This window comes from Rhinoraja longicauda, chromosome 17, assembly GCF_053455715.1.
Source record: "Rhinoraja longicauda isolate Sanriku21f chromosome 17, sRhiLon1.1, whole genome shotgun sequence".
Taxonomy (NCBI): domain Eukaryota; kingdom Metazoa; phylum Chordata; class Chondrichthyes; order Rajiformes; family Arhynchobatidae; genus Rhinoraja; species Rhinoraja longicauda.
The window spans coordinates 10,666,986-10,694,782 of NC_135969.1; the positions used below are offsets into that span (position 1 = coordinate 10,666,986).

The 27,797-nt window shown below is 45.6% G+C and overlaps 1 protein-coding gene across 2 annotated transcripts in view; it reads left to right on the plus strand.

The window, feature by feature from the left end:
• LOC144601745 (interleukin-17 receptor E-like) overlaps nt 1-27,797 on the plus strand; it is a 51,152-nt gene that overhangs the window by 1,830 nt on the left and 21,525 nt on the right. For both annotated transcript variants that reach the window (XM_078414094.1, XM_078414096.1), the window contains exons 2-6: nt 16,910-16,925; nt 21,615-21,758; nt 22,414-22,520; nt 23,811-23,934; nt 24,304-24,443. In XM_078414094.1, the coding sequence (XP_078270220.1) occupies nt 16,910-16,925; nt 21,615-21,758; nt 22,414-22,520; nt 23,811-23,934; nt 24,304-24,443 (531 nt within the window). The remainder of the gene's footprint in view (nt 1-16,909; nt 16,926-21,614; nt 21,759-22,413; nt 22,521-23,810; nt 23,935-24,303; nt 24,444-27,797) is intronic.

Here is a 27,797-nt window from a genome sequence, read left to right on the forward strand (position 1 = left end):
TTGGAGATGGTGAGGGGATGGGGGGCTGGGGGGGGATTGTGTAGTTGTTGGAGGAAAATAACAAAGGTTCTTTCAAGAACCTTCTGAACTTTCAAGAACTGTCTGAAGAAGGGTCTCGACCCGAAACGTCACCCATTCCTTCTCTCTGGAGATGCTGCTCGGCCCGCTGTGTTACTCCAGCATTTTGTGTCTACCTTCAAGGTTCTTTCAATCCTGTGTACACTGAGAGGGTGGGAAACTTTGCATTCAGGAGATGAGGCAAATTTCCTCACATGGATATTAAATGGATGGGGTGAAGTCCTCTCAATATATTAAACAGATTTGACCTGTTATTAAAAGGATAAGAATGTGTCTCCTTTCAATATTAAAGAAAATGAATGACGTCTCTTGTACATATTAAAGGGATTTGTCTTTGTTTATTGAAGGGATAACAAAAATGACTAATTTCAATATTAAAAGTACAGGGAGAAAGTCTCCTTTAACTCTCTTCATGAGAGGGATTTGCCACTGCTTATTTAGGGGATAATAATAAGTATCCTTTCAATATTAAAGGGATGTGGTGAAGTCTTCTGTATATATTAGAGCACAGGTGTCAAACACAAGTGCTGTGCGTCTGACGTCACCAGCACGTCACGGCCGCTCCTCACTCGCACCAACAAAGATGGACGCCGTTAGGGGAGCCGCCCGCCCGCCCGCAATCACGGGCTCCCCTTCCCACTCTCCCACACCCGGGGGACACTGTCTCCCGAGCAGGAGGGAGATGGTCGGAGTGATGGTCCACATCCTTCCCTTCCGCCCCTTCAACCCACGGGCACTGCGTCCTCGAGTACCCCCTTCCACCGATGGCGGCGTCGACGAGGGCCGCTGCCACCGACAGCACGTCGCGACTTCAGACTGCGCGCCTCCCGCAATGCCTCTCTCCCCCCGCTTCTCTCCCCTCCCAGACCGGCCCCGCCCGACTCGAGTAGTCCGGGGCTCCCTCCCCCTCCCTGCACGCTCGGTAAGTGCCTTTCGCCGCCAACGGCTCCACGGAGGGGAGTGGACGTGGGGCCGAGTGGGGGGAGGGAAGGGTAAGGGTGGGGGTGGGATGGGGGTGGGATGGGGGGGGAGGAGAGAATGGGATTATGGGGGAGGAGAGAGTTGGGGAAAAGGGGTGGTGGGGAAAGGGGGGGAGAGTGAGAGTGGGTGAGGAGAGAGTAGGGGGAGAGTGGGACTGGGGAGGGGGACAGGGGGAAGAGAGAGTGGGGGTGGCGGGAAGGGGAACAGTGGGGGTCAGGGAAGAGGGGGGGTGAGAGGAGCAGAGAGTGGGGGTGGGAGGGAGAGTGGGACTGGGGAGGGGGTGGTGGGGGGGGAAGAGAGTGGGGGTGGGGGGAAGGGGGACAGTGGGGGTAATGGAAGAGTGGGGGGAAGCAAAGGGGGAGAAGGTGGGTGGGGGAAGGGGACAGTGAGAGTGAAAGGAGGGGGAGGGTGGGGGGAGGAGAGGGAGTGTGGGGGGAAGGGGGTGGTGGTGGGGGGAAGGGGGACAGTGAGAGTGGGGGGAGGGGGACGGTGAGAATGCAGGTGGGGCAAGTGGGTGGAGGGGAGGGTAGGGGTGGGAGGGGGTGAGGAGAGAGGGGGAGGTGGGGGTGGGTGAGGAGGGGTGGAGGAGAGAGGGGCTGGGGAGGAGAGAATGGGGGGTGGGGGGAGGAGAGAGTGGTGGAATGGGGGGTGGAGGAGAGTGCGAGTGGGGGTGGGAGGGAGAGTGCTACTCGGGAGGAGGGTGGGGTGGGGAGGAGGGAAGAGTGCGGGTGGGGAGGAGGGGTGGGGGGAAGGGGACAGCAGGGGTGGGGGGGAGGAGGGGGTGTTGGTGGGGGATGAGAGAGTGGGGGTTGGGGAGAAAGGGGACTGGGGGTCAGGGAAGATGGGAGAGTGCGGGGTAGGGAGAGGAGGGATAAGGAGGATTGAGTAGGGGGGTTGAGGATGCTACACCAATGCAGGAGAGGCTTTGGGTCCAAGGCTCCTCTGTCACACCCTCTCCCCTTCCCTGTACCGCCTTTAATTGCGCTCCTCTCCACTGGAGGAGCACGGCACCACAGTGAATGAGAAAGAAGATGGCCGCTGGCAGGACGGTGTCAGAGGCTCCCTCTCCCCTTTCCCTTCCTCACCCACCCCTCCCGTCTCCACCTCCCCTCCTCTCTCTCCCCCCCATTGAGATTCTTTTTTTTTTTTTTTTAAGAGACAATTTATTTTAAAGAAAAAACGCGATTTCCCCAGGTCGCAATGGAAACCCTACAAGGAACGGGCCCAATTTGTCAATGTGCTTACATATATTTTTACATTTATGTTAATGCATGTACAATATTTGTTCATTTCAATAAATAATAATCAAATGCAGACAGTTATTTAACAATATGTTAAGGATTAGTTACATTTATACAGTCTTACAGTTACAACCGGCCCTTTGAGGGCAACCATAATGCTGATGTGGCCCGGGGTGAAAATGAGTTTGACACCCCTGCATTCGAGGGATCTACAGTGTTTAATAAAGGGATTACAAGATTTTCTTTTGAATAGTAAAGGAATGTGTTGACGTCTCCTATTTATGTTAAAGGGATGAGGAAATCCATATGTTTTAAAGAAATGGGAGATCTTCTGTTTGCACTGATGCAAGGCAGATGGATATCTTTGATGAATAATTTTTCTACTAAAGACATGGATGTCAAAGTCTCCTCTGTAGCCTGGAGGGGCTTCCTGTGTCTGTTTATAATCTGGAGTCAAGTCACGTGTAACTAACCTCGCACCAAACTTCGTTAAGTATTGCTAACGGTATGTAGGTTAATTGGCTAGGTAAATGTAAAAATTGTCCCTAGTGGGTGTAGGATAGTGTTAATGTGCGGGGATCGCTGGGCGGCACGGACTTGGAGGGCCGAAAAGGCCTGTTTCCGGCTGTATATATATATGATATATGGTATGGTCACACATTCGCAAGTGCAAAGTCTCACTGGCATTCAGCGAGGCAGAAGAAAGTCAAACCTTTTTAACCACGGGTGAGAACAAAGAGAACACATCACAGCACGGTCAAAAATTGAACAACGTGTTAAATGGAGCCGCTCAAAAATATTTGAGGTTGCACACTCCAAAATTAGCAATAGGTTATCAATCTGTGGTGCTGACACAGCAAGGGAACTGCCAGAAATCAGGAAGAGGAAGACCAGGGAGAAACTTGCAAAGTGAGGTTAAATAAAGGCAGAACAGGAAGGACAGGGCACGATGCAAGGTCACTTTGTAAATATTGTGTGTGGTATGGAGAACTCCACCTTCAAAAGACAGAACTAACCTTATTCCCCTTCAAATAAAGAAAAGTGAGAAGTAATGTAGGGTTTGTAGAAGTGCTGTTCTCAAAGAGAGACTTTGAGATACTTGCATTGAAGGGTTTGGGAAGTTTCAATGCTGGTGTGATTCATAACATGTATAGTTGGGCACATACATACATGTATGTACATGCATGTACATGTGTGCACAGGAGTAATACACTGATCCTAATAATTGTCATAGACATACAGCCTGGAAACAGGCCCTTCGGCCCAGTTTGGCTATGCTGGCCAAGGTGCTCCATCTACATTGGTCTTGCCTGCCTGCATTTGGCCCATATCCCTCTTAACCTTTCCTATGCAGCTATCTGACCAAATGTATATAAATGTTGTTATAGTAACTGCCTCCTCTGTCAGCTCATTCCATCCACCCACCACCCTCTGTGTGGAAAAAGTTGGCCCTCTGAGTCCTGTGAAATCTTTCCCCTCACACCTCGAATAATTATATCATCAGGATGATACCTTTTTATGTGCAATATTGAGAGTATGGTGGGATAAGTGATCTCGCAGCTGAAACTTGAATCATTTAACATGTGTGATGGCTGAGTTCTGGTCGCTCAGTCTGCTTGGGGGTCAGCACTTATTCGCGTAATGGGTGCAGGGAGGCTCTCAGCCTTTGATTTCAGTGTGCTGTCAGGCTATTACACACTACAACCTCCAAAGAGGCTCTGAACTAGATAGACGTGGAGGCTTTGGTTTGGTCTTTTTGCACTATTATTATACATACACACGCACACGCATACACATTATATACATACATACATGTTTACAAATGACTATGTTTACATATTCTGTTGTGTTGCTGCAAGTAACACTTTCACATTCCTGTTTGGGACATATGACAATAAAACTCTCTTGACTCTTGAGATTATTGATCAATCAGCCTGGCACAATTCTCGCCCGGTCTTGTTTAGGTGGAGGTGTTGGAGGCATGCAAGTAAACATACTTCAGCAATTATTTATGGAATATTTACACATGACAGTATCGCAGGCCAGTCAAACACTGTCTCTCATCTAATATTCAAGAACAAAAATTATAGCATTTACATTTTTTCTTATCTTTGGAGACCTGACTGGGAATAAAATTAGCTCTGTCTTTTGAAAGCGAAGTTGTCTATAACACACATGATATTTGCAATAAGATTAAAAGAGGCACGGATGTGGTGGACGGTCAGAACCTTTCTCTCAGGGTGGAGGTGGCAAGGACTAGAGGGCCTAGCTTTAAAGTGAGAGGGGCAAACCTAAAATTTATTTATCAGTCGACCCGAAACGTTACCCATTCCTTCTCTCCTGAGATGCTGCCTGACCTGCAGAGTTACTTCAGCATTTTGTGATACCTTCGATTTGTACCAGCGTCTGCAGTTGTTTTCCTACACTATATTCTTATGTTCTTCATTTCAGTGAGTCAATTGAAAGAGGATTGAGAAGTAGACATGGGCACACTGGTACATGTTGTTTATTTGGACATTGGATAAAATTGATATTGTGTCTTTAATTTGCAAAAAGCATCCTTCACAGTAGTGTTATTAAATAAACTCCAAACTCCACAAAGAGTTATTTGGAGAATTGCTTGGGGATAGAGAGAGGTTTAAGGGAGTATATTAAAAGGGAAGTAGTGGGACAGCCAGTTCAACCAGGGTCCCATGTCTTCTCAATAGTCTTACCATAGTCCATGTAGACCTTGCCTGCCCTCATCAAACTCTTGATCACCTCTTCATAAAGCTCAATCAAATTGGTGAGCCACGACTTCCCATGTACAAGTCTATCAGTCCTTGCCTTTCAAATTGCAAATAAATCCTGTCTCTCAGAATGCCTTCCAGTAACTTTCAAGGTGTTCTGACATATCAGTTTATGTTATCAAATATTTCCTATTAGTTCAATTCAAAGTTAAACCCAATCCATGGACTCCACTGACAAAACCTCCCTTTTGCATTGCAAGGAGAGTCATGTCAAGTTGAGTTTAGTATGCACAAGTATGGTGAGGGACATATAGAATGAAAATCTTGTTTTAAAATGATGCTGCATCATTACCAGCCATGTTGTTCCATTAATATAATGTTGATATTATGTTGGCATGTCATTGCTTTTCTTTTGCATACGTTCTTTAAGCAAACAGCCCAAGGTTTTCTCTTTTAAGTCTGAAGAAGGGTCTCGACCCGAAACGTCACCCATTCCTTTTCTCCAGAGATGCTACCTGACCCGCTGAGTTACTCTAGCATTTTGCGACTACCTAAGGTTTTCTCCACATGGGTTCTAGCTTGTCGGTGTCACAAAGTGCTGGAGTAATGGTCAGGCAGCATCTCTGGAGCACAAGGCTGAAGAAAAGCAAAGACTGTGGAAGAGTCCCGACCTGAAACGCCACCAGGCTTTTTCACCAGAGATGCTGCCTTACCTGCTAAGTTCCTCTCGCACTTTGTGCCTATTCATGACAACCTTTATTAGTGCATTGAAGCTGTGTGAAGAATGCAGGCTAAAAACATGCATGAGAGAAATGACGCAATTACTTGGGTGGAACAAGTTTACAATACATTATTGAGACCTTACATAATCTTCACAAAGGCTTCTGAGAAACGATTTCAATCACTATTGATGTGCAGGATCGGAGCAATATTAATGTAGAGGTGGGAATAACAGTAGAGGACAATGCTGTGATCACGTATAGCAGAGAACTGTAATAAAATTACCAGCTGTGAATCACAGTCAACTTAAGCCTCATAAGAGGCTTAGTCACTGTGCTCCCAGCCATTGAAACCTTCACAGCCTCTAGCCACTGGCTTATGATTCCTGACAAGCTGAAGACAGGATTCAGAGGGATTTTCAATCACACCATTATAGCTCAGGAATCTGTACGTTAAAGTTGAGAGAACATGCCTGAGGCTGGTTTTCAAGTGAATTGATTTGTCTTTTATTGATGGTCTGTGTCTCTGGAGGTCTCTCAAAGTGTCATATCGATGCTGAAGGAAGGCTATCTCCAGTCTGTCTAGTGGTTTCCACAGGGAGACGAGATGGCCTTTCTATTTATAGTCATACTAGACCAAGTGGACCCGTTGGGCCCAAACCTCTCCTGCATTGGTGCAGAACCCTCTCTTTCCCCCATCCCTCCCTCCCCATCCCCCCCCCCCCACTCCATGCCCCTCAACCCTCCTTATCCTCCCTCTTCCCCCCTCCATCCCTCACTTCCCCCTCCCTTCCTAGGAGATAAATTGAAACTTTAAAATGTGAATAACTTTAAAAATATCACACTGATTTCAATGAAACTTCTTCCATTAGCACCAAAGGGACAACGGTGAGTAAGGTGGGCCTAAAATTGTTGCGCTATCGTGTACCGTTTTGGCTGCAGTTCAGGAACAAACAAGCGAGAGTTTTAGTATATAGATGGGTATACAGCATGCTAACAGGCCCTTCGGCCCAACCTGTCCATGCTGACCAAGATGCCCCATATAAGCTAGTTCCATTTGCCTGCATTTAGTCCATATCCCTCTCAACCTTCAGCTACTTCATTCATTTTTGGTGGGTTTTTGCTATCATTTCTCATAGCTACGCTGCGGTGCAGCAGTTAGTGCTGCTGCCTCACACCACCAGTGACCTGGGTTCGATCCTGACCTTCGATGCCATCTGGATGAGCTTCGCATGCCTCCTTGTGACCGCTTGTCTTTCTGTGGGGTGGATGCTCCGGTTTCCTCTCTCAACCCTACGATGTGCTGCTGGGTTAATTGACTTCTGTAAATCACCCCTTAGTGGCAAGAAAATCAAAGTGGGGAGTTGATGGCCGCATGTCCCCAGGTTGTGAATGCCTGAGTTAAAGGATGATGAAAGTGGCAGGCTGATACATTTGTCCACCTTGTTATCCTAAGCGTGTCATATTCAGGTGCAAGGAATATGTCCACTCTCGGCAAGTCAGAACATAGTGAATTTTACAAATGTCTGGATTTGATGAAGGCCATCCATGAGATCCTTTCAACACCTCGTCCCTCCACCCACCCCTGACTTGCCTTACGCAGTGCAACATTGACCATGGTCCCAGGCAATGGGGCACTGTGGCTCACTATCGTGATCGTTTCTGCTGGTGCCGATTCAGGATCCCTCCATCTGGTCAAACGGATGCCAACTCCAAATTTTTTAAAAAAACAGCTTGAGAAACTCGGCGCCGGCAGGAAGCATCTGTCGAGGGGAAATGGCCAGACGCTGTTTCTGGTGAAGAACAGTTCATATCCAAAATGTCATCTGACGGTTTCCTGGCACAGATGCCGCCTAACCCGCTGTGATCCTCCAGCAGTTTGTTCTTTGCTCGAGGTTGAGGGAGTGTGCATTGTCAAAGGTGTCTTTCAGTTAGGATCTTGAATCAAAGTCCTGCCTGCCTTGTAGATCTCGTGGGACTATTTTGAAGTAGAGCAGGTGAGTCATCCCTGGTATCCCCAACATTTAACCATCAACCAACAACATTGAAACAGATAATCTGGGCATTCTCCTGTTGATGTTTTGTGAGGTCACGATACGAAACGATAGAACTTTATTCATTCCCGGAGGGAAATTAATAAATTTGTTATCCTGGTCAATGTGTAAATGAATTTGTTTATTAGTTTTGAGATACAGAGCGGAAACAGGCCCTTCGGCCCACCGGGTCTGCGATGACCAACGGTTCCCGCGCACTAACACTATCCTACACACACTAGGGACATTTTTTTAAACATTTACCAAGCCAATTTACCTACATACCTGTACGTCTCTGGAGTGTGGGAGGAAACCGAAGTTCTTGGAGAAAACCCACGCAGGTCGCACGGAGAATCTACAAACTCCATACAGACAGCACCCGTAGTCAGGATCGAACCTGGATCTCTGGCGCTGCAAGCGCTGTAAGGCATCAACTCTACCGCTGCACCACCGTGCTGCCCTAAAAGTTGCCTCATTTCCTGTCGTTGCAGTGAAATGATTTGTCTTTTGTTGATGGTCTGCATCTCCGGAGGACTGCTGCTTCACAGCTCCAGTGGTCTGGGTACTGGCAACAGAAGACCTTTGTTGACTGTAAGGCCCTTTGAGATGTCCTTAGGTGGTGCAAGGCGCCACATAAATACAGCTCCCTGTTTAGTGTCAGGAAGTGCAGCGTCAAGTTACTCAAATATTGCTGTTGGTGAGTTTGGACCTGGAGACACAAGAGACTGCAGATATTGGACTCTTGAGCAAAACACAAAGTGCTGAAGGATCTCGGCTTGGGCAGCATCTGTGGAGGGAAATCTTCAGATGATGTTTTGGGTCACGACTGTTCTTCACCCAAAATGTCTTCCATCCATCTCCCTCCACAGATGCTGCCTGACACGCTGATTTCCTCCAGCAGTTTATTTTTTCTTTTATTTTGCACCTGGCATCTTTTTGAACACTGGGAGAGATCCTGGTCGTTACAATTTAAAAAAAATCTTCTGAACTCGTAACACGAGGTTGGCACGGTGGTGCAGATAGTAGAGCTGCTGCCTCACCGCTCCAGTGTCAGGGGTTCAATACTGACCCCTGACGCTGAATGTGTGGACTTCTCCCTGTGACCTGTATAAACCTCCTACTACCTCTCAAACAGGTGGGTAAATTAATTTGCCGTTCTAAGTTGCCCCCTTTATGAGTAGGTGATGGGGGGGGGGGGGTTGATGGGAATGTGGAGAGAATAAAATGGGAATATTGTTGGGTTAGTTAACTGCTGGTTAGCATGGTCCTGTTTCCATGCTGCATGGCTCTATGACTGTGGTTACACTGAGCACAAAAGCCTTCGGTTTCCCTGATCACACTTTACATTAAATAGCAGGGTAAGTGTAACCACAGTGGCCACGTTCCTGACCAAAGTGATGAGACTAAAATGATCAAAGCTTTAAACGAAGAGAACTTCTACTCGGCCGCTGAATGACCACATGGAGTTCCTGCAGCCCATTTATTTTATCATGACTGCTCTAGTATTTCCAGTCAGAGGAATTACTCTTATCACTTTGATAACAGCATTACTCTGCAATTTTTTTTACCTTGTTGGCATTCTGTCCGCACCTTATAATGGTAACAAACCCAAAACTATTAGGGAGCACATTAGCCAAACACATGCTATTTTAGACCATAAGACATAGAAGCAGATTTGGGCCATTCGGCCCATCGTCTACTCCGCCATTCGATCGTGGCTGATCTAATTTTCCCTCTCAACCCGATCCTCCTGCCTTCTCACTTCTGACAAAAGGTCGCAGATCAAAAACCATTGACTGTTACTCTTTGCGCAACTGCTTCCTGACGTGATGAGGTTTCCAGCGTTTTCTGTTTTGTTTTGCTTTTGGAAGTTTGTTTTGTAATGGGAGCTCCTGAACCTATTTTTTTTAAAAAACAACCAGTGCTGGAGCAACTCAGTTCAGTTCAGTTTAGTTTGTTGCCACGTGTACCGAGGTACAGTGAAAAGCTTTTGTTGCGTGCTAACCAGTCAGCAGAAGACAATACATGATTACAGTTGAGTCTGAAGAAGGGTCTCAACCCGAAACATCACCCATTCCTTCTCTCCCGAGATGCTGCCTGACCCGCTGAGTTACTCCAGCATTTTGTGTCTACCATGATTACAGTTGATCCATTTATAGTGTATAGACACATGATAAGGGAATAACATCTAGTGCAAGGCAAAGCCAGCAAAGTCCGATCAAAGTCTGAGGGTCATCAAAGAGGTAGATAGTAGTTCAGCATTGCTCTCTGGTTGTGGTAGGATGATTCAGTTTCCTGATAACAGCTGGGAAGAAACTGTCCCTGAATCTGATGGTGTGTGTTTTCACACTTCTATACCTTTTGCCTGATGGGAGAGGGGAGAAGAGGAAGTGGCCAGGGTGCGACTCAACTTTGATTATGCTGCTGGCCTTGCAGGAAGTATAAATGGAGTCAATTGACTGCTGACTGGTTGACTGCTGACGCAACAAAAGCTTTTTACTATACCTCGGTACATCTGACAATAAACTAACTGCAACTGCAGTTCCTTGTTTCTACATTTAAAAAAACAAAGATCCCTGACAAAATCAATGGGACTTCCTGCCGGATTACGATGGACACCCTTCTCCCACATCTAACCATGTGACCAATGTACTTTCACCAAAACTCAACCAACTGTCAGCCAGTTACTGTTTCTCCAAGGACTAAGATGATGAAGAAGGGTCCCGATCCAAAATTTCACCTATCCATTTTCCTTCCAGGGATGTAACCTGACCTGCTGAGTCACTCCAGCAGTTTGTGTCTATCTTCGGTATAAACCAGCATCTGCAGTTCCTTTTTATTACATATCATCATCTTAATGTTGGACGCTAGAGAACGTTTCAGTCTTAGTGTGGGTGGTTCTGGTCTAAAATGCCCTGTGACAGAATTTAGGGGCTCATCTCAATTCACAATTACCTAAATTAGCGAAAGGCATATATTAGCGGAGAGCGTTTCCGGTCAGGTCTCTGTCTATTGCAAAATATCTATGAAATTCATACATGAACGACCAGTGAACGGGAAGTGCTGATTGATTATGGTGAATTATTAGCACTTTCTCTCCAGCAAACTCTCGTTCCTTTGGTGGGCTAGGCTATTGAGAAGTCAAAAATTGTCAAAATTATATCACTTAATCTGCAATGCTTGGCTCTTGCGAGACAAAGCATCTCTTTGCATTTTTGAGTTGGCGCATGAATCAAATGAATGGAATCCTTCTGTGTGTGACACTTTCAGGTGTGTCACTGCACGAAATGTGTGGTGATCTATTTTGGAATAAAATCCATCAACATTTGAAAAGAGGACTGTTACATACTTATAATTCTAGATTTCTCTGTTGCTGAGGGCTTGTGCAAATTTGTGCTTGCTGTGGGAAGGGATGTTTGTTTCACAAAGTTGGGGGCACACATCTGCCTCGGGCACTCTGAATGAAGAAGAATCGGCCTCCCTTTGCTTTCTCGAGGGCTGGCACTCAAATCTGTAGGAGGAAACAGCTACGGTGGCACAGAGTTGGTCAAACTAATGTCAGCTAATTGGACCCAGCTGTTACCAATGATGCTGGGGAATGGCCTCTCCTGACCAGTAGCAATCAGAGTGGCTTCCACAGGAGGGAAGAAACAGATTGTTCCCTTTTACTGGGCATATATGGAAACATAGAAAATCGGTGCAGGAATAGGCCAATCGGCCCTTCGAGCCAGCACCGACTATTCAATGTGATATATAGATATTCAATATGATCATGGCTGATCATCCAAAATCAGTACCCCGTTCCTGCTTTCTCCCCATATCCCTTGATTCCGTTAGCTCTAAGAGCTATTATAGCGGCAACTTTAGTCCTTCCCAATAAAGTCCTTAAGCTTACCGTTGACGAAGGAGTGGAACGATATTTCTTGACGCAAAACAACAGAGAGATCTTCACGATGTTTCAGTTTAGTTAGTCGTTTATTGAAGTAACAATACAAACAGATTAGTACATCTCCCGTCGTATAACTTCTGTTATAATTTCTGTGGTATAACGTCTGTGGTATAACTTCTGTCTTGATAAGACCTTATATCTTACCAGGCTCCTATCATGACTTGTATGGCTTGCTAAAACTTTGTGTCTTAGCAGATTCTTAACATGACTGAAGCATTATGTCAGTGCTGGCTGAATTCTACTCATATTCTAACTCCTCCCCTGGCTCCTCCCTGTCCATATACGTAAGTCAAGTATTCATCTTAGGACAACCCCCAAGCATCCAAAAGTAATACAACAGGATACAAAATAATATAATATGCTAACATAGCTAATAAACACAAATGACTCCTACAGATATATCTAACTCTCTCTTGAAAACATCCCTTGAATTGGCCTCCACTGCCTTCTGTGGCAGCGAATTCCACAGATTCACAACTCTCTGGGTGAAAAATGTTTTACCTCATCTCAGTCCTAAATGGCCTACCCCTTATTCTTAAACTGTGACCCCTGGTTCTGGCCTCTCCCAACATCGGGGCCATTTTTTCCTGCATCTATCCTGTTCAATCCCTTAAGAATTGTATGTGTTTCTATAAAATCCCATCTCATCCTTCTAAATTCCAGTGAATATAAGCCCAGTCCTTCCATTCTCTCATCATACGTCAGTCCCGCCATCCCGGGAATTAACCTGGTGAACCTACACTGCACTCCCTCAATAGCAATAATGTCCTTCCTCGAATTAGGAGACCAAAACTGCATACAATACTCCAGGTGTGGTCTCACCAGGTTCATGTACAACTGCTGTAGGAATTCCTTGCTCCTATACTCAAATGGAGCATCTTTTATTACAAGCATCTTTTTTTTACTCGAGTATCCTTTCATCAGTGTTTTATTTAAAATATGAATCGAATCATTTAGGAGAAGCTCCCACCTGCCCCCCCCCCCCCAACACTTTGTTTTCAGTTTGCTTAATGTCGCAGATGCTTGCTTTTTCATAGCCACACTGGATCGAACAAGTCCTTCTGATCCCATCACCAACTCCTGATTCTCCGCACATTCGCATCCACTTGACCAGTTCATTGTTGCCAATTAACCTACCAACCACCAGGGGGAAACTCGCAGGGAGAATGTGCAAACTCCAAGTGTTACAGCGAAAGAGCATTTTGGGGATTGGGGTCACAACTTGATAAATTTTAAGGTAGGAACAAGAAACTGCAGATGCTGGTGGACACAAAAGTGCTGGAGTTACTCAGCAGGTCAGTCGGCATCCCCGGAGAACATGGATAGGTGGTGTTTTAGGTCGGGACCGAGCACACGGTTCTGACCCTTTTTCCAGTAAGGAGGGGGGGGGATAAGGATGGCAAAGTAAGGGAACCTTAGGCGATCAAAGTGGTTGTAAAGTTGGTCAAAAAGGAAAAAAAGTATGTAATAGCGAAAAGAGGCAGGACAAATCATGGCCGGCAACAGATGAGCTCAGGTGCGCGGGGGTTCCCTGGTAGGCAAACTGTTGGGTAGATCCAGGTGTGAGGTGTTACCTAAAGTTGGAGAATTCAATGTGGCCATGTTGATTGTTGAAAATAAAACAGTCGAGAAATCAGCGACACAATCTTTGCTCTGAGCTGGAGTAACTCAGTGGGTCAGGCAGCATTTCTGGAGGACATGGATAGGGTTAGGTGTAGGAAGGAACTGCAGATGCTGGTTTGCACCAAAGATAGACACAAAATGCTGGAGTAACTAAGCGGCAGGTAACAAGCTGCATCTCTGGATAGAAGGAATGGGTGACGTTTCGGTTAGGTTTCAGGTCTGGGACCTTCAGAGTCAGATCCTCGCGCTTCTTTGAACGAATGGTGTGAATGCTTTCCATGCATCCAGAACCGTAAGCAGAGTGCATTGCAACAGGCTGGTTGGCAACAGCACTTCTGACAGTGCACCACTCCTTTACCACTCTGGAGTATCGAGCACAACTCTCAAATGAAGTCGAATTTCACATCCAGGGTTACTGACAGTTTTAGTTTTATTTATTTTAATTTTTTTAGAGATACGGCGCGGAAACGGGCCCTTCAGCCCAGCGAGCCCGCACCGACAACCAATCACCCATACCCTTGTTCTATCCCTGCACAATTTACAGAAGCCAATTAACCTACAAACCTGTACTTCTTTGGAGTGTGGGAGGAAACCGGGACAACAGGAGAAAACCCACGCAGTCACGGGGAGAGTGTACAAACTCTACGCAGGCAGCGCCCGTAGTCAGGATCGAACCCGGGTCTCTGGTGCTGTAAGGTGGCAACTCTACTACTGCGCCACTGTGACAGACAAATATGATTTTTTTTCTTGCTTTATAGACAATAGACAATAGGTGCAGGAGTAGGCCATTCAGCCCTTCGAGCCAGCACCGCCATTCAATGCGATCATGGCTGATCACTATCAATCAGTACCCCGTTCCTGCCTTCTCCCCATACCCCCTCACTCCGCTATCCTTAAGAGCTCTATCCAGCTCTCTCTTGAAAGCATCCAACGAACTGGCCTCCACTGCCTTCTGAGGCAGAGAATTCCACACCTTCACCACCCTCTGACTGAAAAAGTTCTTCCTCATCTCCGTTCTAAATGGCCTACCCCTTATTCTCAAACTGTGGCCCCTTGTTCTGGACTCCCCCAACATTGGGAACATGTTATCTGCCTCTAATGTGTCCAATCCCCTAATTATCTTATATGTTTCAATAAGATCCCCCCTCATCCTTCTAAATTCCAGTGTATACAAGCCCAATCGCTCCAGCCTTTCAACATACGACAGTCCCGCCATTCCGGGAATTAATCTAGTGAACCTACGCTGCACGCCCTCCATAGCAAGAATATCCTTCCTCAAATTTGGAGACCAAAACTGCACACAGTACTCCAGGTGCGGTCTCACCAGGGCCCGGTACAACTGTAGAAGGACCTCTTTGCTCCTATACTCAACTCCTCTTGTTACGAAGGCCAACGTTCCATTGGCTTTCTTCACTGCCTGCTGAACCTGCATGCTTCCTTTCATTGACTGATGCACTAGGACACCCAGATCTCGTTGAACTCCCCCTCCTCCTAACTTGACACCATTCAGATAATAATCTGCCTTTCTATTCTTACTTCCAAAGTGAATAACCTCACACTTATCTACATTAAACTGCATCTGCCATGTATCCGCCCACTCACACAACCTGTCCAGGTCACCCTGCAGCCTTATTGCATCTTCCTCACAATTCACACTACCCCCCAACTTAGTATCATCTGCAAATTTGCTAATGGTACTTTTAATCCCTTCGTCTAAGTCATTAATGTATATCGTAAATAGCTGGGGTCCCAGCACCGAACCTTGCGGTACCCCACTGGTCACTGCCTGCCATTCCGAAAGGGACCCATTTATCCCCACTCTTTGCTTTCTGTCTGTTAACCAATTTTCTATCCATGTCAGTACCCTACCCCCAATACCATGTGCCCTAATTTTGCCCACTAATCTCCTATGTGGGACCTTGTCGAAGGCTTTCTGAAAGTCGAGGTACACCACATCCACTGACTCTCCCTTGTCAATTTTCCTAGTTACATCCTCAAAAAATTCCAGTAGATTTGTCAAGCATGATTTCCCCTTCGTAAATCCATGCTGACTCGGAACGATCCCGTTACTGCTATCCAAATGCTCAGCAATTTCGTCTTTTATAATTGACTCCAGCATTTTCCCCACCACTGATGTCAGACTTTCTTGACCACTTTGCCTACACCGCTGAGATTTAATTGACTCATAATGCAGACTCACTTGCAACTCATCAGGCGTTGATCTTTAATCATCTGTGAATTTGACCACATGTGCTGGCAGCCCATGCATTAGATAATCCCATTCTGGTCCTGCACAAACAGCCAGGTCTTCTCCTCTCAGAATCCTGAAATGCAGCCAGCTTTCCTCCTCCAGCCCATTGTATATTGGAAAATAACGTTCAGTTTTCCAAGAAATAGCCTCTTTGTACAGCTCGCACCAGCTTCTCTTTCTGCTGAACAGAATTTAATGGACAGTTTCCATCTGATTAATTTTGAGCAGGTCTTTAATCCTCCCCTGGTTCGGTCAAGCAGCTACACCAAGACTGCCTTTACAGCCATTGATCTGAAACGTTAATGGTTTCTCTCTTCATGAATGCTGCCTGACCTGCTGAGTATTTAAAGCATTTTTGTTGTAATATCTGACATTTCCCCTCAAACTGGTGTCCTCCCATTCAACCTTTTAAACATTCTAGAATTATTACTCATTAGAAACCTGTCAGATTGGTTTAGTAAAACCTGTAAAATAGATGCATAGCTGCAGGAATCCTTTATGCATCAGAATTGTGACCATTGCATTTTTGAGTTATGAAGTTTTCTTGATTTACTTTTAATGGCATTAAAGTATGAGGAGCGTTTGAAGGCTCTGGGCCTGTACTTGCTGGAGTTTAGAAGGATGAGGGAGGGATCTCATTGAAACCTACCGGATAATGAAAGGCTTAGATAGAATGGACATGGGAGAGTTCAGAACCAGAGAGCACAGCCTCAGAATAAACGGACATACCTTCAAAATGGAGGTGAGAATGAATTTCTTTAGCCAGACAGTGGTTAATCCATGGAATTTATTGCCACAGATAGCTGCGGAGACCAAGTCTGGGTGCTTTTAAGATGGAGATTGATAGTTTCTTGATTAGGAAGGACATCTAACGTTGTGGGGAGAAGGCAGGAGAATGTGGTTGAGAGGGAAGAATAGGTCAGCCATGATTGAATGGTGGACTAGATGCGATGGGCTGAATGGCCTAATTCTGCTCCTATGTCTTCTGGTCTCTTGAATCTAATACACTGTGTAACTCAAAGAGGATAAGGATTGTTTTCTTTAGATGTTTCTGTGTGTTTTGACTGTTTTAGACTAAGGATCACTCTAAGTAAAAGGGTAGAGAATTTGACATACAGACACATTCAAAACAGATGGAGATACACACATCCAAACTCGCATGGAGACACAACACACAGTTATGAAAGATTTTATTTCGTAAAATACATTCAAGATAGATTTGTTGTTGCTGTTCGGTGAACTAATGGGTCAGGATCATGAATCATCTCAAGTTAACTAAAACAAATGTTTCTGGTCTCTCCACAGGAACAGCTGGATATAGGTATGTACTTATTCCACTTGAAGGCAGACACAAAATGCTGGAGTAACTCAGCGGGTCAGGCAGCATCTCAGGAGAGAAGGAATGGGTGACGTTTTGGGTCGAGACCCTTCTTGGATCAGGCTGATTTTCCTACTTATTCCACTTCATTTCTTTGCTCAAATTGTTTCCCTTGATAAATCATTAATTGGCCTCCTCCTGCACCTATTTTCTATTGTCTATTAACATTGCTGTTGTTCATTTCTTACCTGGTCACATCTTGACTCCATTCTCCTGCCTTCTCCCGATAACCTTTGACACCCCCACTAGTCAAGCACCTGTTAATCTCCATTTAAAAAAATGTCTAATGACTTGGCCTCCACAGTTGACTGTGGCAATGAATTCCACAGAATCGCTACCCTGTGACTGAAGACCTCAGTTTCATCACCCTCTGACCTCGTATTCCTCTCGGGTACTACCCAATAGTATGGATATTTAATTTTCTAGCTTCAGGTAAACTGTACTCACTCTGATCCTTTCTCCTGATCCATCTAGGTTCTCCCCTTTCCCACCTGGTCTCATCTACCAATCCAACATACTCTACCTACTGGGTCTCCTATTCCCCACTGGTTCCATCTGCTCATCATCTCTTCCTTATCTACTTCCAACCTGAGCCTGACGAAGGGCCCAGACCGGGAATGTCACCTCTCCATTCTCTCCACACATGCTGCCTGACCCATTTGGTTCCTCCAGCACTTTCCACCATCACCCTCTGCTTCCTAGCATTGTGCTGCCATTTAGCTACCCTACCGTGCGGGATCTTGTCAAAGCCCACGCTAAAGTCAATCACGCATAGACCTTTGCCCACGTACAAAGCTGTGCTGACTATCTTAATCATTCCTTGTCTATCCAAGGACTCCACCACTCTGACACCTATTCCCACATGTAAAGCTGTGCTGACTATCCAAATCACTCCTTGTCCATCCAAATGCTGCTAGACCCTGTTCCTCAGAATGCCCCCCAGTAACTTGCCCACCACTGACACCAGGCTCACCAGCTTGCAGTTCCTTGGCTTGTCCTTGTTGCTCTTCTTAAATAATGGTACAACTCTAACCATCCACCGGTCTTCTCAAACTTCACCTGTGCCTTTGATGCAGCACCGGTGGGCACAATTCCATTGCAAGCCCTCATGGGTTACAGTCACAATACACGATTATTTGGATGATCATCATCATTGTAGCGCCACTCCCAGCTCTTAATCTTCAAGGTCGAGCATGTGTTCATGAATTGGGGGAACCTAAGTTGTGAAGACCTTCCTCAAAAATAAAGTCCTGTCATGGATTTCTTTTTTCTGGATGGCCTGGTGTTGTCTTTAGAATTTAATGTCTGAATATATTCACACACACACACACACACACGCACACGCACATACACACACACACACACACACACACACACACACACACACACACACACACACACACACACACACACACACACACACACACACACACACACACACACACACACACACACACACACACACACACACACACACACACACACACACACACACACACACACACACACACACACACACACACACACACACACACACGTGTGCTGCTACTAAGATTCTCTATGATGCATTGGGGCTTCCTATCGTTTCACCCACAAGCCCTGCACACAGGAAGGCTCGCCCATAAGGTGGCCTCCAATTTGCAGTTGACCTGATTAAACATTTGTCACTATATGCTAAGCTTAAACCTCCAAACCTAGGTTCTGTTCTAGTGCTTGGTTCGTATTGCTGCTGCTTTCACCTGTGACAAAGCTGCTTCCACATCTCTGTGGTGTGAGCGGTGAAACTATTTCTTCTGTTGGTTGTTTCTTCTTTCCAGCTGCCGGCATGGTGTTAACTGCCTTGACTACTCCACTCTCCTGACTTGCTCCGATCTCACCCCCTCTGAATGCACAGCCCTCCACCCATCTGCAAGAATCCCAACATTGTCATTAAGCCTGTTGACAAGGGGGGTGGTCAGAGGAAGGTTCCTGACCCGAAACGTCACACATCCTTTTTCTCCAGAGATGATGCCCGTCCGCTGAGTTACTCCAGCACTGTAACTTCTGTATATGCCAACATTTGCAGTTCCTTTCCCACATGCCATTATGGTCAGGCAGGCAGACCATCAGTCTGAAGAGGGATCCCAACCTGAACCGTCAGCTGTCCATGTTCTCCAGAGACGCTGCCTGACCCGCCGAGTTACTCCAGCACTTTGTACCTTTCCTTTCTTCTGTTGCTGATGTGGTTTAGTTTAGTTCAGTTTAAAGATACAGAGCAGAAACAGGCCCTTCGGCCCACTGAGTCCACACCGACCAGCGATCCCCGCACATTAACACTACCCTACACATATTAGGGACATTTATACCATTTATACCAAGCCAATTGACCTACAAATCTGCACGTCTTTGGAGTGTGGGGGGAAACTGAAGATCTCGGAGAAAATCCACACAGGTCATAGAGTGATACAGTGTGGAAGCAGCCCCTTCAGTCCAACTTGCCCACACCGGCCAACATGTCCCAGCTACACTAGTCCCACCTGCCTGCACTTGGTCCATATCTCACCAAACCAGTCCTATCCATGTATCTGTCTAACTGTTTCGTAAATGATGGGATAGTCCCTGCCTCAACTCCCTCCTCTGGCAGCTTGTTCCATACACCCACCACCCTCTGTGTGAAAAAGTTACCCCTCGGATTCCTATTAAATCTTTTCCTCTTCACCTTGAACCTATGTCCTCTGGTCCTCGATTCACCTACTCTGGGCAAGGGACTCTGTGCATTTCTGATTATTCTGGTCTGGAAATGCTTCAGTTTTAAAGCCATCCCAGGGATATCCTTCCAGACAAAAAATATTTCAAGATCACTACACTGTTTCTGTTTTCATCGTTCCACCGTTTTCAGCTGTCTGTTCAGCTGCCACTTACACTGATCGCTCAGTTCCCCGATCATTCAAAAATCTATTGACTTCTTTTTAAATATCCCCAATGATCTCTGCTCCACAGTCCTGTGGGATAGGGAATTCCAAACATCTGCCACTCCTGCAAGAGGCCATTCCTGCATACCCCAGTTTTAAATCTCCCCCCTCTGATCTTGTCACCATGATCCCTCATTTGAGATTCTTCCACTTGTAGAAACATCTCATCATCTGAATTGTGTAGGAAGGAACTTCAGATGCTGGCTTACACCAAAGATAGACACAAAAAGCTGGAGTAACTCAGCGGGTCAGGCAGCATCTCTGGAGAAAAGGGATAGGTGACGATTCAGGTCGAAAACACTTCAGTCTGAAGAAGGATCTCGATCCAAAAACGTCACCTATTCCATTTCTCCAGAGAAGCTGCCTGACCCACTGAGTTGCTCCAGTTCTTTGTGTCTATCTTCATCATCTGAAGTTTTAGGTACAATGTTTCTGCCATTGTACTCTGTTTCATATGGACCAGTATATGAATGAATGAATTAATTAATTAATACTTTATTGTCACATGTGATGAGTTACAGTGAATTATTTTGTTATGCCTACCCAATGTATATATTGTTGTAGTTCACCTTCTCTCATTTTTATTTATGATAGATTTACAAATCTCCTTTTTGTGTATTTCCTATGATCTCCTATTTGTGCATTTCTTCACGGTTCTTTTTGCCATGTTTTTTCCCTGCTTTTAAGCACCAGACTAAGACAGCCATTCACAGTCTCCCTCTCCTGTTCAGTTCAAGTCAGCACAACAACGTCAAAAGACTGCAAATGCTAGAAACTCCAGCAAAACACAAGTTGCTGGAGGAACTCCAACTTCAAGTCATGCTCCACGCACCCCCTCCTACTTTCCTGTGTCCCACACCCACCAGTCTCCATGCTCCTTTCCCTTCCATTGCATGCTGGTTTCCCATCCCCAAGTCTCCTATTTCCTTCTTTCTCTCCCTCTTTGTCCCCCATACCATCTCCTTCCACCCTCTTCCCTCATTTCACTCCTTCTCGCCTCTCCTTATCTGACACTATTTTTGTCTCCTTCTAACCTCTGGCCTTTGTCACTTACTCCACCCATCTGTTAATTAAACCTCCCTCACCTGTGTCCACCTTGCCAGGCCTTGTCCCACCCCACCTCTCTTCTTCAGCCTTCGCTCCCCTACTCCAACCAGCTTGAAGAAGGGTCCCGACCCGAAACAACATTTAGTTTAGTTTAGAGAAACAGCACAGTAACAGGCCCTTTGGCCCACCGAGTCCGCGCAGACCAGTGAACACCTTATACTAGCACAATCCTACACACTAGGAACAATTTACAATTTTTACCAAAGCCAATTAACCTGCAAACCTGGACGTCTGCGGAGTTTGGGAGGAAACCGGAGCACCCAGAGAAAATCCATGTGACCACGGGGAGATAATACAAACTCCGTACAGGCAGCACCCATAGTTGGGATTGAACCCGGGTCACTGGTACTGCAAGGCAGCAACTCTACCGCTGTGTTATCTGTCCATTATCTCTACGGATGTTGCCTGACCCGCTGAGTTCCTTCAGCACTTTGTGTTTTGCTCAGGTCAATGCACCAGCCTTCTTCAATTCTTTCAACATTGCAGGCACTAACCTTGTTTCAATTCTGTTCTGTTTTTCCATGAAAATTCTTCCAAGACTTTAATGCAAACTTGCTCTCTGACTTTCTCACAGAGAATTGGATATACCGAAATCAAGTGAAAGCTCCCGAAGGATATAGTCTGAACTTCTCCAGGCTCCTGATATCCACAGTAAGGTTCTGCCCATCTTCACGGTGCAAGTCCTGTGTTCGGGTTTCTGCCAAGTTAAATTACACAGGTAAGGACTGAATTTACTGGAGGTTTATTTGCAAAGGGTCTACCCCGATATATGTTCATCGGTGCTGAAGAGTGACTGGCCTGGAATATTTTCATCTCCTTTTTGTTAAACTCAATAGATAATAACAATATTTGAAATGTTACCACCTGGATGCACCTGGGAACATTACCTGTGCTGCAATGATGTTCTGGCAGTGGCACAGCGGAGTGATCTGCAGCCTCTTCCCCCCTCCCCCCTTATCCTCCCTCCTTCCCCCCTCCCTCCACCCCCCCCCCCCTCCCTCCCTAGGAGATAGATTTAAACTTTAAAATGTGAATAATTTAAAAAATATAACACCGATTTCAATGAAACTTCTTCCATTAGCACCAAAGGGAAGACGGTGAGTAAGGTGGGCCTAAGATTGTCGCGCTATCGTGTACCGTTTTGGCTGTAGTTCAGGAACATACAAACAAACAATTTATACATTTTAATTTATAGATAGTTTATTTGCGTGTAAACCAGGTGTTGATTTTCTCCCATGGTCTCTGGCCTCACTAACATGTCTCATCTCATCAATCTTATTGGTCAGTAAAGCTGCTCACTCAGCTTTCCTTATTAGTATCAGAATTGAAATGAGTTCCTTTCTCTGTTTACACGTTTGTCTCTCTCCTCATAGCGCCAGTGAAAATAGAAGGGGTGCAAATTAGTTTCTTCAAATATAATAACAACAGAAACGAGAAGATCCAGATCCGATGGAAGGAGCGTGTGGTGCCCGTCAATGCTGTGAGTTACATTGGGTTGTAGGGAATTTATGGCAGGGAAGGAGGCCCTTTCGGCTTTATGCAGCCTGTCTACTCCATACCTGTCGCACCCTCCTGACTTCAGCACATCTCCTCTTTGTCTCGGCTTCGTTCTCAGTATCAATATCGCCTTGAAACTGCACTTACTGTTGGTTGTGAGAGGCATCACGTCTTTGCTACCTCTTCATATTCTTCACAAATTGGCATCAGCAAAATCACCAGCAAAAAGGGTTCATACACTTTTGTTTTTTTCCTGTCTTCCTCACTGTGGAACGTTCTGACTCATGAGACCCACGTTAGTCGTTGCAAACCCCGTGTGCACCTTCATGGCAGCTGTCCTCACTGAGCTGTCGCTGAGCTTTTAATAAGCAGCCCTGGTTATATCCTGATGATGGACAATAGACAATAGACAATAGGTGCAGGAGGAGGCCATTCAGCCCTTCAGCCATTCAATGTGATCATGGCTGATCATTCTCAATCAGTACCCCGTTCCTGCCTTCTCCCCATACCCCCTGACTTCGCTATCCTTAAGAGCTCTATCTAGCTCTCTCGAATGCATTCAGAAAATTGACCTCCACTGCCTTTTGAGGCAGAGAATTCCACAGATTCACAACTCTCTGACTGAAAAAGTTTTTTCCTCATCTCCGTTCTAAATAGCCTACCCCTTATTCTTAAACTGTGCCCCCTGGTTCTGGACTCCCCCAACATTGGGAACATGTTTCCTGCCTCTAACGTGTCCAACCCCTTAATAATCTTATATGTTTCGATAAGATCCCCTCTCATCCTTCTAAATTCCAGTGTATACAAGCCTAGTCGCTCCAGTCTTTCAACATACGACAGTCCCGCCATTCCGGGAATTAACCTAGCCCTGGTAAATCTGGTCAGGTTCACTGCATCCACCCTGGCTCTACTCTGGTTACCTCTGGCACCATGATGCAGACTGACCCTCTGATGCAGCCTAAGCTTCACTGCAAGTGATTAGTTCCTGAACTACTTTCTACCTCATTGGTGACCCTCGGATTATCTTTGATCAGCCTTTACTGGCTTTACCTTCTACTAAACCTTATTCCCTTATCATGTATCTGTACACTGCAAATGGCTCGATTGTAATTATGTACTGTCCTTTCGCTGACTGGTTAGCACGCAACAAAAGCTTTTCACTGTACCTCGGTACACATGACAATAAATTAAACTGAGATGGTTGTTGATCATGTTATGTCTGTATCTGCAATGGAATATATCCACCGAGTTTCTCTTTTCTTTATGAATGCAGGCACATTTTGTCTTCGAATGCTTTGTATCAGATGGAGGCGGTGAAGTTGAGGTTACTGTTAATACAGTTCCAGATTATGGACCTCAGTTAACTGCAAAGTACATTGTGGAGGATCTTGAACAGGGTATGAATGGTTATGTACTTCGACAGTGAGATTAAAGTGGTTAGTTTAGTTTAGTTTAGAGATACCAAAGCGTGGCATGGTGGCATAGCGGTAGAGCTACGGCCTTCGGCCTTACAGCGCCGAAGACCCGGGTTCAATCCTGACCAGTTTAGCTGACAGAGTAACCAGATCAAAAGCTGAAAACATTCTGAAATTTATCCAGCCATCTTTGCACAAGACTCGTGAAAGCTTAATCATTAACACCCTGCTTTTGAGACTTGGGCATTAATGTTTCAGATGATACCATCATATTGACATAAAGAAGAATGATGCCCATGTAACTATTACATGATTTTAACTTGAATATGCGTAACTGTTCTCTCACCCTAGGTCCACAGATCCGCTATGTTGTTGTTCCTGAGAAGCAGCAGATTGTAGTTACTGTCGACCCAGGCCATACTGTTCATGTTGTGCTGTGTTACAAGCGGGGATTGTGGTGTCCCAAGCTAAAGAAACACCCATATCAACTGGTAAGAAACTGACAGAGGATTAGCTCTATTACGCGGTCGTAGGGGTTTGGTACCTGTGACCTTGTCTAGTTGATACAATCAGAGGTGAAATCTATATTCTTTAGTCGGAGGGTGGTGAATCTGTGGAACTCTTTGCTGCAGAAGGCTGTGGAGGCAAAGTCTGTGGATATATTTAAGGCAGAGGTAGATAGATTCTTGATTAGTTCAGGTGTCAGAGGTTATGGGGAGAAGGCAGGAGAATGGGATTAGGAGGGAGAGATAGATCAGCCATGAATGAATGGAGGAGTAGACTTGATGGGCTGAGTGGTAGAGTTCTACCAATATCACTTATGATCTTATGATCAATATTATAATGTTTATTCACAAAATGAATAACTCAGCAGGTCAGGCAGCATCTCGGGAGAGAAGGAATGAGTGACCCCATTCTTCAGACTGACATGTTGGCTATGTCTATGCCTTTGATAATAGTAAGTGGCTTTATTGCAGCAATTCCTTAGGTTGAGTGTCATGGAGTCACACAGCACAGAAACAGGCCCTTTGGCCCAACTTGTCCATACCAATCAAGATGCCCATCTACTCGAGTCCTTGTTGCCTGTGTTTGTCACATATCCCTCTAAACCTTTTTCATGTGCCACTCCAAATGTTGTCACAGTACTTGCCTCACCCACTTCCATATACTTACCACCCTCTGCGTGAAAACGTTGTCCCTCGAGTTCCTATTTAACATTTTCCCCTCATTTTAAACCTATGCTGTCTGGTTCTTGATTGAAGACAAAAGTCTCTGTGCATTCACCCTATCCATGCTCCTCATGATTTTCTACACCTCCTTCATAAAATCACCTTTAAGTCTCCTCTGCTCCTAGGAATGAAGTCCAAGCCTGCCGATCCTCTCCCTACAACTTAGACCTTTGAGTCCTAGCAACATCTTTGTAAATCTCGTTGGCGCTCTTTGCAGCTTAAGGGCAATTTTCCTATCGCTGGGAGACTAAAACTGAGCAAAATACTCCAGCAAGACAGACACAAAAACCTAGGGTAACTCAGTGGGTCAGGCAGCATCTCTGGAGAAAAGGAGCAGGTGACGTTTTTGATCGAGACCCTTCATCGGACTGAAGAAGGGTCTCGACCCAAAACATCACCTATTCCTTTTCTCCAGAGATGCTGCCTGACCTGCTGAGTTACTCCAGGTTTTTTTGTGTCTGTTTTCAGTTTAAACCAGCATCTGCAGTTCCTCCCTAGACAGAATACTCCAAGTGTGGCCTCATCAATGTCTTGTACAACTGCTACATAAGGAAGCTTCCAGTGTCAGGAGATATACAAAGGAGGCACCATACTGTGAGATGTGAAGCCTTCATCAAAATACTTCATTGTGCCTTAAATGGTTTGTAATGGCTTGAAGTGGTGAAACACACTATACAGAACCATTTTTTCTTCAGCAACTTGTTTGTAAGCCATTAATATTTAAAAGCCCATCACATAGCTGAGCACATCTCCCATAGATGGACCTATTTGTTCATCATATCATCATATACATACAGCCGGAAACAGGCCTTTTCGGCCCTCCAAGTCCGTGCCGCCGAGTGATCCCCGTACATTAACACTATCCTACACCCACTAGGGACAATTTTTACATTTACCCAGCCAATTAACCTACATACCTGTACGTCTTTGGAGTGTGGGAGGAAACCGAAGATCTCGGAGTAAACCCACGCAGGTCACGGGGAGAACGTACAAACTCCTTACAGTGCAGCACCCGTAGTCAGGATTGAACCTGAGTCTCCGGCGCTGCATTCGCTGTAAAGCAGCAACTCTACCGCTGCGCCACCGTGCCGAGTAACACGTTGGGGACCAAAATAGACAATAGGTGCAGGAGGAGGCCATTCGGCCCTTCGAACTAGCACCGTCATTCAATGTGATCATGGCTGATCATTCTCAATCAGTACCCCGTTCCTGCCTACTCCCCATACCCCCTGACTCCGCTATCCTTAAGAGCTCTATCTAGCTCTCTCTTGAATGCATTCGGAGATTGGCCCCCACTGCCTTCTGAGGCAGAGAATTCCGCAGATTCACAACTCTCTGACTGAAAAAGTTTTTCCTCATCTCAGTTCTAAATGGCCTACCCCTTATTCTTAAACTGTGGTCCCTTGTTCTGGACTCTCCCAACATTGGGAACATGTTTCCTGCCTCTAACGTGTCCAACCCCTTAATAATCTTATACGTTTCGATAAGATCCCCTCTCATCCTTCTAAATTCCAGTGTATACAAGCCTAGTCGCTCCAGTCTTTCAACATACGACAGTTCCGCCATTCCGGGAATTAACCTAGTGTAAGAGTTCAAGACTCTGCTGTTCATAAGCGGAGATTATACGAGGAACCACAGGACCACAGATTGAGTGAAACTGAGTCAACTCAACCCAATGCAAGGACTAGGCTGGCAGTGAAAACGCAGATGATACTGAGATGCTCGGCAGGTCGGGCAGTGCCTGTGTGGCTGAGAGTGCGTTGGGAAAGCTTGTCAACCTGTCTGAAGGAAGGGGGAAGAAACAATGTTAAACTTGTGAGACACATCAGAAATAAAAATGACAATCCTGGAAATTGCAGCCTGTTATTTTGGGCGGCACAGTGGCGCAGCGGTAGAGCTGCTGCTTTACGATGCCAGAGACCCAGGTTCGATGCTGACTATGGGCGCTTTTCTGTTGGGAGTTTGTACGTTCTCCCCATGACCTGCATGGGGTTCTCTCCGTGACCAACTAGGTGTCTCTGGGTGCTCCGGTTTCCTCCCACATTCCAAAGATGTGCAGGTTTGTAGGCTTTGCTAGAAATTGTAAATTGTTCCTCGTGTGTAGGACAGTGCGAGTGTATGGGGATTGCTGGTCGGCGTGGACTCAGTGAGCCGAAGGGCCTGCTTCCACACTGTGTCTCTAAAGTCTAAATCATGTCAGGTGTGGGGCATGCACTGTCGTCTGAGCAAACCTAATCTGATTCAAATATCATCGATAGTTAAAATTGTTCCATTTAGTTTTAAAGAAGTAAAGCAAACAAATAAATCTGAAATCTGCAATGCAACAATTGTTGAAAATAGATCGCAGGATTACAATCATGCAAAATCGAAAGGATGATAAGGCATCTTTGTAGGTTTATGGTGTAGATTCTTTATGATTAAATAGAAATCAGAAAGACCATAGCAGAGATAAAAACTGGTGGCTGATTCTGAAAGGAAATGTTGAGTACATACATGTTTTATGTCATTCTGCATTTTCTTTGCTCAATTTGGATATAACATGGTTGATGAATTAGGGATCTCTATCTAGATTACACAGGATAGATTGGTTATAACACAATATTTTCATCTGGAACT